Genomic DNA, 12,161 nt, shown 5'->3' with positions numbered 1-12,161 from the left:
TAATTTTACTACATACTCCCATGGGAACTTCTCTTTCTTTCCTACTTTTGAGCCAAATCATCCCTATTTTTCAGTCAGAAAGATTGGGAGGTCTGCATTTATATAACTTTGACAAATTCTTGGGTCTGAAATTGAAATACCCATGGTGCTTGAGCAGTAAAACTTTGTCTTTAATACCATTTTCTTTCCGAAGTCATTACTGGCAGATATTTGCTTGGCTTTAATGAGGCCTGGACTTTGAGTTCTAATACTGGTACATCACAAAAGTTGACCAAACCCTGTGGACTGACCCCACTAGACAAGTAGAGGTTTTCATGATATAATAAATCTTATCTATTTTCTTAGGTAGCACCAGCATACTTTTTCTGTCATCAATAAGAGTGGGCTGAAGGGTGGCTGGAGAGAAAGACCAACATGTTTGGGCCAACATCAGAAAACCCCATACCATACTTCTACGACCAGAAGAAGGTAATTCAGCGCCAGAAGCGGCGACGAAAGCAGCCCCAGGAGCTCCCCCGCAGTTTACGCTTTGCCAACCTCAATCCACGGCTGGCTGCCTTTCTCAGCAGCCAGGAGCGGCAGAAGAAAAAGCAGGAGGCAGAGCTGGGCCAGGGGAATTTCAACATCAACCCCGAGCACTCCAGCCTGCTCATCAAGAGCTCCGAGGAAGCGGGCAACAGTTTCTTTGCTCTCTCCAACAATGAGCTCTACAGGCAGATCTTCCGGAGTAGCTTTGACAATTTGACGCTCGATGGCGAGCAGACACAGAGGGAGCTGTACCACGAGTCGGTGCAGGCTGCGCCAACACTGCTCGTTAAGCTCACATCTATCCTGTACCTCTTCCACGACCAGCACTTAGACTTGCCACGTGAGCTCATGAACTGCTTGAATTCCAGCTATGAGGACCTGATTGGCGAGGTGCAGTATGAAAACTTTGAGTGGCAGTGCATGGAGAACAGCCCTGAGGATGGTGCCAACGCGGACAAGGAAGGTGCAGCCGACATGATGGATGATGACAAAGATGGACTAGATGGAGGCGGAGGGGATGATACTGATGGCAAGAAGAGAAGGAGGAAGAAAAAGTCAAGTTCAGATGAGCTCACAACTCCATGCCCTGACGGAGGGAACACCTCAAGAAACCGTCACGGTAAGTACCTAGCTGTTATCTAAAGGTCTTTGTTTCTGTCAGTTATGATGTATTGGAACTTTCCAGCTTCTGCTTACCACATATATTCATTGATATTTGGTAAAAACTTTGTACACATGTACATACTATGTTTCATTGTTGTACTTTTTATAGAGGGAGCAACCATGTTCATAAATCAGAAAGAGTTTCTCATTTCTCCCCCTTTTGATTCAGTTTTGTTTTGTCTTTTAGCTCATTTCATCTTTTTTTCTTTTTAAACAGTTGTCAGTCAGATGTTAATTTTAGTGTTCTGCTTATCATAACCATTGTATGGGTATTGAGAAGTTGCTTTTGAATTCACTGATCCCAGTATTGGTTATTATGTTTGTATTTTCATTGACTTGATCATTGCTTGCTTTCAGTGATTCTTCGCTTGAGGCAGACTAAAAAGGAATGTTTCAAAAGTAAAGGTATTGTATTCGAAATGCACTGCAAAGTGTGTTTTATTGCTGCACGAGTCTGTTGCATTGCAAATGTTTTATTTGTTTGTTTGTTTTTTTCTTCAGCATCACCTTGTGCCAAGAAAGTGGAATGTGCAGCTTTTACTGTATGTCAGCATGCATAATTGTTACTTAATGTTTGAGGTGCATTGCATTTAGTGTCACAGTTATGAATCAATTTCGTGATATCTTTGTATAGTGCTCATCAAATGAGCTAAGATGTTTGATGCCTTTTGCCGTGTGTTCACCATTCTTTGACTGGATAGGGAAGGAGCTTCCACCCGGCACGGCCAAATCTGCACCTGGGGGCCGCTGCTCGGTCAAGTCAGGTCGGGATACTGGTGGAAGACTGTCGTCCACCAGCAGAACACCAGCAGGAAGCAGAAGAGCGCAGACGGCCGATCTCCCAGGTGAAGTACAAGAAGGTAAGAAAGAAACCTGTTCATAGGTTGGTGATTGTGGTGTTATTGTCTACCAGTATTCATGTTGTCCATTATGTGATGTGATGTTTCAGTTTGAGAAGGAATGGATGTTCACGGATATATAGTGTATTTCCTTTCTCCTATGATGTCAATGAATGATTTTCAACTGTGTTCTCAGTATTTTTTTTGGGTAACATAAGAACAAATACACACGGGGGTAATTACAGTACATCACCTCTAGACCCCGGCCATTGACATTTTTTGCCTGCAGTTGCTGTGGATCATGTTTGTTTTTTGTTTTTCTACCAAGGAAAATGTTAAGTTTTGTATGCATGTGTACAGAGTAAAACTGACTTCTGCCAAGTATTTCTAGTGGGAGTCTCTCTCTCTCTCTATTTTAATAAAAACTAACATACACATGACACACATTCACTTCACCACCCATTCATTGAAGTTGTAGGTCAGAAATCGGCAACTACAGTCAAGTCTGAGGACAAGCTTAGCACAGTGACAAAGCACTATGTGAAGAAAGGACGTAGGCATGCAGCCACAGTAATGGATTTCTTTCATCCAGGTCAGAGAGTAGAGTTTTTTTGCCTTTCTTTGTTTTGCAGCAGCAGCATGGGTTCGAGTTCGCTCTTTCTTGCTTTTTTCTCCTTGCAGACTTCTTAGAATTTGATCAGACCAGACTTTTTGTTTTGTTTTGTTTTGTTTTGTGCTTTTGATTCACTTGCATTTTCAATGCTCTTTATTTGTTTATTTATTATTATTTTTTTTTTTTTTGATGAGGCTGAACAATAACAGTGTTTGATGGAAAGAAGTGAGAGAAAGTTCCTAAAAAATGATATGTCACCATTTTTGGCTTATTTTAATGTATTACGTCCCAGCGAGAAAGTTTTGTTCCAAGGAAAGAAGAAAAAAATTGCTTGATAATCTGCTTTTTCAATGGTAGTTTTCCTCAAGTACAAACTCTTTCAAATTCACTAGAAAATGGAAAGCAAGTGCACTTGGACTTGAAATTGTTGACTTTAATGGGTTAGACGTTGACAAATCAGTGGCATTTGCATTTTAAGTGTGTGAAACAAAATAATTTTCAGAAATAATCTTGTTATGTACAATACTCAGTGACCATTGCCTCTAACTGTCCTGTATGGTGAAATGCCATATAAGGCACAGCATCCAGATACAAATTTCTGACAAACTTCCATTCCCCCATTGGCTGGTTTGGCAAGAAGGATCTTGTGTGATAAAACATAAATGAATTGAATTTCCCTCCAATGTGTGATATTGTGATAGAAACCTGTTAAACCCAACAACCACTGGTATTGTTTGGCTGTAATTTTTATCAGCAATCTCTCCTTTGAATTCCTTTTGAAGCAATCTACTGGAAAATCAGAAACATTTGCAGCATGAAACTATCACGAATTGGAGCTGAAGGCCCTTTTCGGGGCATGAAACTTTAGACAATTGCCACTGACATTCAATGCATTGTGTAGAAAAAAAAAAAACAACTTTCGCATGCATTTTACTTTTAGGAATTATGGCTCCTCGTATATTCGCAAATGTTTCATGCACGCAGATATTTCTGGTTTTACACAGTATGTTGTATGCTTGCTGGGTTGTCGTACAGAGAAAGATGTATTACATTTTGGGTCAGCATGGATGTGTTAGAAATGTGTGGCAGGTACAGTAGTTTTACATGCATCGCTTGCACCTGGTGAGAAGCATTACATTCGTAGAAAGCTATTGAGAGTGCTATCAGCCAAATAACTTTCCGTTATAGTAATTTACAGCGATAGCAAAGACTGGAGGAACAGCCTCTCAGCTTTCCTGAGTGCCATTGCGGGAAATATTTTGGGGTGTTCCTAATGCAATATGTCTATAATGTGATGGAGCTCTAGTAGTAGAAATTAACCAAACATAATTATACCAGAGGAGTGTTGAGACAGTAGGAGAATGATTACTGTACGAGCTGAAATTTTCGCGTACAGATATTTTCGCGAATTGCTTCTTGGAGGACATTTGTGCGTGTTGTTAATTGCGCGGTTGCGACGGTCTAACTGAACATAACTATTTGCGCGTTGTTATTTTCGCGGTTCAAAGGCGATTCGCGAAATTCGCGAAAATAAAACCACCGCGAAAATTTCAGCTTGTACAGTATTAAACTCCCAATGATAACACAGTGTAGATAATTGTGCTGCACTCTGCTCTTGCACTCTGGAAGCACCTCAAGAGCAATCAACTCACAGCATTTGACAAATCCATTGATTTTCATCCAAATTGTGATTTAAAAGTAAAAATACACATTGAATACTCATTTGTGGCAGCTGTCTGAGCTTTGTTAGTTCATGTCCACTGACCATTGAAGAGTCCACATCTTTGGCCATGGTGTACTTTTAGCATGTATTATTATACTTTGGAGAGCTGGGCCAATGGACCCAAAGGAGTGTAGCTGTGCTGTGTGAGCTTGCATCTCCTGTAGCATATTATCATTTCTTGATTCTTTTGTATAATTTGCTCTAATGCATACAGGGCATGACTTAGTGGTGGCTTGGTAGCCGGCCTGGGGGCATTTAAAAATAATGTCGGGCCACTAAATTTTAGGAAAGGCTATCTTTTCATGGCCCATCAGGCACTTATAATTTAAAATGGAATGTTATGTTCCCTTTTATTTCGGGCCACCAAAACTTCAGATTTAGAGATTTTAGTGGCCAGAATGGGCCACTAGAGAAAAAAGTTAGTGTTGAGCCTTGCTATGAATGTCATTATTTGCATGACAATACACTGTACTTTATACTCTTTAACTACAGTAACTCATACCATGCAGTGTGTGTCAAGATAGTAGCATTCCTTCTCATGTACCAACATTTTGTTGTGGTTTCCTTTAGGTTTCTTCAAGTTTTTTTTTTTTTTTTAATCATTTTAATAGGAATGCGTTGAAGATTATAGAGCTGTTATCCAGTGAGGCTATGCACTTTTTATACATAGTATTATGTATACATTTTTAGTGTATTTGGGCTTTGCATTTCTTACCAAATTCTTTCACCAATTTGGTCTTTATTTTGTTAAATCTAAAGAATGGACATACACATACATGTTAGAGTGCCACACTTGGATTCATATCTCAGTCTCACTCCAGTGCCAATATAGGGAGAAAAAACAACAGCATTGTTTCAATGGGTCATGTTTTTCTTAGTTGCATCACACAACAGATAACACAAATTGTCATCTTTGCGGTGAATAATCAATAACCATGCATAAATCATGGCACTGGTAGAGTGTGGCTGTTGTAAAGCCACTGAATGTATACATTAAATAGCCTCAGGTGTTACACCCTCAAACAAAGATGCACAGGCTACACCCCTTACACCTATTGTTTGTGTGAGAACATCTTGAGTCTCATTGTTAACTCTTTGCTCAGTACCGCGTATGTAGTTCTTTGATTTTTAAACTCATTGAGCTATGTGTTGAGGCGTTAGAGTCGATGGTATGGATTTCCTCTCATTGTGTCAATTGCAGCAGACTGTAACTCTGTTCACCAACACAGACTTAAATGTAAACTTGACTAGGTGGTAGAGCATTTCCTAGTTGTTTCATGAGCTAAGCTTTCCAACATGATTACTCTCTGTGACTCTTTCCTGAAATGGAATACATGTTGTTGTTGTTGTTGTTTGTTTTGCTTTATTCTGAAAGTTTCATCAGCCATCTATATGACTGTTCTTTATCTGCTTGTAATTTGATAATCAAATGTATAGTCGGAGGAATATTGTATTAACAACTCTTCTGTCAGCAGGATGAAATTTTGTATTCAGTTTTACCTTTTGAAATACATGCAAGACTTTTTTCAATGAAATGGTTTGCTGTGATTACCAAGAACTTTAAGATACATAGTTCTTTTTTATAATCCTCACTTGCTTCAATCGGGTGGGGAAAAAAAAGAAAAACTAATACAATACATCTTGAATGTCCAAGAGCCAAATAAGGCTTCATTGAACAAGTAGCCCCATATGACTGAAAAAAAAAAATGACTGATACTGACTGTGAATCAACTGTTTGTTATGTTTTGTTTTTAGTTTGTTTTGAAGTTGCTATCTTATTGGAATACACTTAATACAAAATGTTTTATGTAGGCCTGAAATTGATGGCGTGAAGAAAGTGAAACATTCTCCCATTGCTCATGATGTTAGACCTGACAGTTTCCTATTATTTCTCTGTGCATTGAAAGCAACTGCTTGCTGTCCTTTACATTCAAAAGGAATACCCATCGGAAAATGCCTAGATTGTGGCTATTGGGCAATCAAGAGCTCAAATGGATTGAAGGAGATTAACACCTCCAATTAAAACCTGTTGAGTGGCAGCTGGATCGGAGAGGCAAAAATGTGTGGGGTTTCCTTCCTTGGCAGGGGTGGATCAAAATGAAAAGGCTCATTAGAAGGATCTTGTTCATGAGAGTGTTTTTAAATGGCTTCATGTAAAGGATGGCTTTTACTTTGTAGTGATGTCAATGGCAGAGCACAGACAGGCACCTAGTTGTCAGCATCCACCTGCCAGTTTGCTGTGGCTCATGGTTCCTTTGTTGTTTTATTTTGTAATCCTTTTTATTCAAGGAGAAAGTCATCTTTTTGTTGTTGTTTTTGTGTGGTTGTGTGCGCATGTGGGTTTGTTTTTGTCTTCTCTTGCCAAGGGGATTTTCACTTCTCGTTTAGATCTTGTAATTTTCTGTTATTCTAATGCATGTTTTGATTTTCTGAGTGGCAATTTGCATGCATTTTTGTTTTCACTTTGTTGACTGAATTCAAAAAGACATAGCATAGTAGATAATTATAAGAACTTGGTTTTCTGAAGTTAAGCATCTTTGTACGTTGAGTGCAGATTTTATTTGTTTGTTGTTTGTTTGCTTGTTTGTTTTACATTCTGGCAGCATTGTGACTGTGTGTACAATGTTAAAGTATTTGAATGAGAAAGTTTACATATGTGTATATTCACTCATTTTCTATGCCCATTCCTCTTTAGATACCTCACTGAAAGGGGCTGGATTCCAGCCTGATATGATTGCGATGTTTTTGTGGGTGTTACGTGTCTGAGTTCATCTTTCTGACGTTTCTGTGCTTCATAGTCAGAAAACATCTCCATCCCTTATCTCCCATCCTCTTTCTCAGTCACTCAATATGTGACCCGCTACAACAAAAGGATCCTAAAGTCGCTGACGGGTGAGCCGAGAAAATCGAGTTTGAAGTCAGATCACCAAAATCTGTCAAAACGTTCGGATTTCTGTTTTTAAGATAATTTTGTAGTCTAATGTATCTTCTATCATCTGCCGAAATTTCGAAGCTAAATGAGCAAAGGAAAGGCCTGAAAATAGCATTTTTCTGGGCCATGCTTGGCTCGCCTGTCAGCGACTTTAGGATCCTTTTGTTGTAGCGGGTCACATGTATGTGTTGTATCTATCTTTGCCATTCCTTCAATCTATCCGTCAGTCAATCAATCGATATCATCAATCTATCTCTGTTATTCCATCTCTGTTACTCCTTCAATCTATCCATCAATAAATCAGTATTATCAGTCTATCTCTGTCACTCCATCTATCGTCCCTTCAGTGTCAAGACCATCTATCTCAGTTGGCACACAGTCACAGGCCTCTTAACTTGATTTTGAATGTCAAAAATACTGATTTAAGTTTTGAAATGGTACAATTACTGATGTGATCCAAAAGGATATTTCTACATTACTTGAATCTAACATTGGTGAGATTATTATTATTATTTTTTTTTTTGTTGTTGAAAATGTAAAAGTTAATTTCCTTCTCTCTCCTGAGAATTCATGATCGATTATTTGGATCGAAAATTTTTGCACGTTAGGGATAATATGTAATTCTACAAATTTATCTCTACCTCTCCATCTGTCTATTCATCCATCTATCTATCTATCTATCTATCTATCTATCTATCTATCTATCTATCTATCTATCTATCTATCTATCTATCTGTTCATCTATCTTATCTATCTATCTACCTACAGTTGTATCATATATAACGTGTATATAACCCTTTTGTCTATTTCTCAAGCAGCAGGAGGTGTGGCTCAACCCAGCTTCCTACAGGTTATCAGCTTCTCCATCACCAAGGCCAAGGAGGAGACAGGCTGGCTTATACAGCACGAGGATGAAGATGATGCGATGAGGAGAAACATCTTGGAGACGATCGTCGCTCGGCTGAACCAATCGTCGCAGGAGGCGTGAGTATTGGAGTTGGGATATACTACATGCACAACGCCGTACCGGTCTTCCTTCATTTCAAAAGATAGTTCTCGGCAAATGTTTTGTGTTTCATAGCTCTTTCCCAGTATTCTGTCTTTACTTCTTTTTTGTTTAAATTTTTGCCTTTTGTTATCCCTTTTTGTCTGCTGTTTTGCATCCGATATCTTTTTACTTCTCTTGTATTCTGCTGTGAACCCATGATCATACAGTGTACCTTACAGGAATTATTTTCAGGGAAAGATGCAAAGGTGGGGGGGGGGGGGGAACCAAGACCAAAAACTGGGAATTATGAACACAATTTGTTTTCCTTCTGGTGCATGAGTAGATTTAAGCCAAACTTTACTAGGCGCAGGATGACAAAAATGCTCAAAGGGTACATGTTGCTCCTGCCAAGTCCCACCTGCCAAATTCTGCATATTTCAAATATTGTTTGCTTCATCCCGCTACGTAAAATACATACAGGTCTTGATGACTATTAAACATAATAAGAATATTGTTGCACGTTTCTTTGAATCACACACAGGAAAGTGGCTGCCTTTGAAGCCAAAGAGAAGGGACACACCCACCCGCTGTCGCAGCGTTACTATGGTGACACCAAGCGGGAGGCAATGGCCAAGTACATGAACAGCAACAAGAAGCCGACAACAGTGGCAGTGGCGCCCAGGTTATCGGGAAGCTCCTACAAGCTGCCGCCTCCCCCGAAGCTTCCCCAGCCAATCCCGGAGGACCACCGGCCAAAGTTCATGGCAACCCTTCCTGATGGATCAGTTACTGTGCAGTATCCTTCACATAGAAATTGGCTTTAATTTTTGTTTCGATTTTTGATAATGACAGATGCTCTCAATATTTGAATAATTTTGGAGGCCAAATGTGCATTATAGTGACACCTTGTCTACAACATAGTCAACATATGTCAAATCATCATTCATGGTCATGATCTCCATTTGATTAAAAAAAGAATGAAAAAAATCTATTGCTTATACTGTGAAAGTGCAGGTATTCAAGGAATTCTTTTCGGCAGAAACCGGCATGATTTTGCATGATTGCACAAATTCCTATTCATTTGTGATCTTGTAGACTTTAAGATCCTGAAACAAAATTTTAACAAACTTGCTCAATAATGTGCACCATTTGTATGAAAATATTTTCTCATTTTTCAGTTTGTCAAACCTTACTGTAGGTCAGTGTGAAAAATTATGTGAAAATTGTTATGTGCTGTTTTGATGAATATGATGGGAAATTGTGAAAAATCAGAATCTCCATAGAGTCCCTACCCTCACTAAAAGGAAGTTCTTTATTAGTCTTTATCTTGCACTAAATAGTCTCTTTTTTGTGTGCAGTTTTTAAAGCTAGAAGAAAAGGTGATAATGATTGTGCAGTGAAGTGATACAATGTAGTGATAAAGACAATAACTTCAAGTGTGAAGTTTCAAGTCAAGAAATGGCTTTGAAAAGAAATTGATGACAGCTGTATGGATGCATTATGTTTTGAGATTAAAAGATAAAGCCCATTCCCTCTAAAGCTTGCCAAATGATGTAACTCGGAGGTAATGCAAGATCTTCATGAGAGATTAAAAAAGTAGCAAACACAACCAAAACATGTACGAGAGATTTAGAAGGATTCAAGAGTGCTTTTATATGACATTGCATACCTGGAGAATGGATTTTATGGCGAAAAGGACAGATAAGTTTAAGGGAGATTCCTTAATTCGCTGATAACCAGCTATGTGTCTGGTCGCCTAGCAGTCATCACCAGCCCTGCCGGGGATGACAGGCAGGGACACTACACACTGGTCTATGAGGACAGTGAAGAGAGCCCTCTACTGGCTGTCTTCACTCCCACGGGGAGAGGCTGTTGCTATGACAGCAAGGGAACCGTAAGGTAAGAAATGGGCATGTCAGTTGAATGCCACCTTCACAACAGTGTTGAATTCACAAGAGAAGAGCTGCATCCTTATGTATTTATTTTTGCTTGTGGAGCACAATTCTGTTTGGCGACAAAACCTTGTATCTCAAAAAAGTCAAATGTTCAGGAGAGCGAAAAAATGGTAGTGAAAGCACGATTACAAATGGGATTGCCTTTCCTTTGATATGCTGTGGTCACTTCAGTTTGAGGGTAAGACAGCTAGGATTTGGACAGGACATCATCTGGGACAATATGCATTTGCGGAACCAAAAGGGCTACTCAAGATTATCACTAAACCTCTGGCATAAGTGGAATTTCTCCTGAATCCTTCCAGGGTTATGGTGCATGAAAAAATGCAGAAACGTTGGTGCATCTGGGTCTCTTCACCACTGAATGGGAGTGTTCTCTGCTCTACCTGCACTGAAAAGAAGGGAGGGGTTGAGTGAATGAGTAGGCACCCAATCTGACTTCTATTCCAAATGACACCCACAGGTTGTGGTGCACAGAGAAGGGGGGCATGATGGCTGATGAGAAGGGTGTCCTGACCACCAAGTGGGAGTGGCCCCTGCCCCACCTCAAGCTGAACAACCCTGTGGTCTTCAAGATCAATGACCAAATGTCCCTGCGCTGCGCCAACCGGGCAGCTGTCACACTTACCTTCACCAGCCACAAGGAGTCGTCCAAGATCCACGTTGGCCAGACCATCATGGCCTCGGAACCACAGTCCCAGGAGGAGATGGTGAGTTCACATCTGTTCACTTTTGGAACTGGTCGAGGGGGGCTGTCTGCACCCCTCCACATTTTGACTACAATTTAAAGAAAAAAGAAATGGGCAAAAAAATATGGGGGAAAAATATAAGAAAACCCCTGACTTTGGAGTGCTTTGCCTGCAGAATCTTCTCATCAAGGGGGGGGGGGGGGGGGGAATGATACACATGCTTGGCAGGAATTGTACAAGCTTTGGAAGCTAGATCATTTGAGTTTGTGCCATAAAGTACTTTTGTAGATGAAATTTCAGCAGAAACAATCCTAGAAAATTATGATTTTGTTTTGCTTTTTTATTTGACTTTAATGTTACTTAGTAAATCAGGAATAATGAATTAAAAAAAAAAAAAATCAGCTCACTGTTCATTTGCTCTTTGGTGTCATCATGTATACCAACATCGTGGGAGATAGGGTAATGGCAAAACCAAAGATTCATAAAGTGAAAAAAAGTGTCTTGCACTTTTGACTGTGGAAGAATATGGTACAACACATCTGAGGCAAACAGTTTCTAGTCAAAGAAGTCAGTATTATGTATGCCATATTGCTTCCACAAGTTACTTGCCCTAAAAACTTCATACGTCATTCGTTTTTCTAAATATGATTCCTTAAGTACCTTATTTTTTTTTTCTCAAATGTTTGCGCTGATGGATTACAGAACGATACAAATCAGCAACCAAATTCTGTATGTATCATGGCATTCCCTCTGCACAGGATTGTTGAGGCACTTGGGTTTGCTTCTTCCTTTTCTTCTTTTTTTTGGTCTCTGTTTTATTTTACTGCCAAGTCTGCTGTCCATTATTTCAATTATTTGCCACAGTACACAGAGGAGATTCAAATAGCACTCACTTATGAATTTGCTGTGAATGAACCCAAATCAGCACTGGCAGTTGTCAACAGCCATCAAGAAACAGTTTCAACTATGAAGCTTAAGGCTAAGTCTTTGATGAATAAAGATACAGAGATTCATGGCTCACAATGTCAGTCCTCAGAACTGCTGTCTAAACCAGACCTTTCCAGTCACAGAGAGCAGTCTCAGTTTACTGTAAAAGTGGAAATTTTCGCGGTGTGAAATTTTCGCGCATTTTGCGCAACCAGAAACTAGCGCGAAAATAAAAGCACGCGAATATTTCTGCTTGCTATATGTGCCTGTGCTTGATGTCTTGATTTCGCGAAATTAAAAACACACG

At 39.6% G+C, this 12,161-nt stretch overlaps 1 protein-coding gene across 1 annotated transcript in view; it reads left to right on the top strand.

Annotated features, from left to right (window-relative positions):
* The window catches only part of LOC140241341 (uncharacterized), a 29,221-nt gene that overhangs the window by 3,258 nt on the left and 13,802 nt on the right, over positions 1-12,161 (top strand). Inside the window, exons 2-7 of the mRNA XM_072321078.1 lie at positions 346-1,147; positions 1,893-2,051; positions 8,117-8,282; positions 8,828-9,082; positions 10,027-10,185; positions 10,702-10,948. Coding sequence (XP_072177179.1) covers positions 415-1,147; positions 1,893-2,051; positions 8,117-8,282; positions 8,828-9,082; positions 10,027-10,185; positions 10,702-10,948 — 1,719 coding nt within the window. The 5' untranslated portion in view covers positions 346-414. The remainder of the gene's footprint in view (positions 1-345; positions 1,148-1,892; positions 2,052-8,116; positions 8,283-8,827; positions 9,083-10,026; positions 10,186-10,701; positions 10,949-12,161) is intronic.

The sequence above is a fragment of the Diadema setosum genome, chromosome 2 (assembly GCF_964275005.1).
Source record: "Diadema setosum chromosome 2, eeDiaSeto1, whole genome shotgun sequence".
Classification (NCBI taxonomy): domain Eukaryota; kingdom Metazoa; phylum Echinodermata; class Echinoidea; order Diadematoida; family Diadematidae; genus Diadema; species Diadema setosum.
The sequence above is the reverse complement of the archived record's forward strand: the minus strand, read 5'-3'. Positions and strand labels throughout refer to the sequence as shown.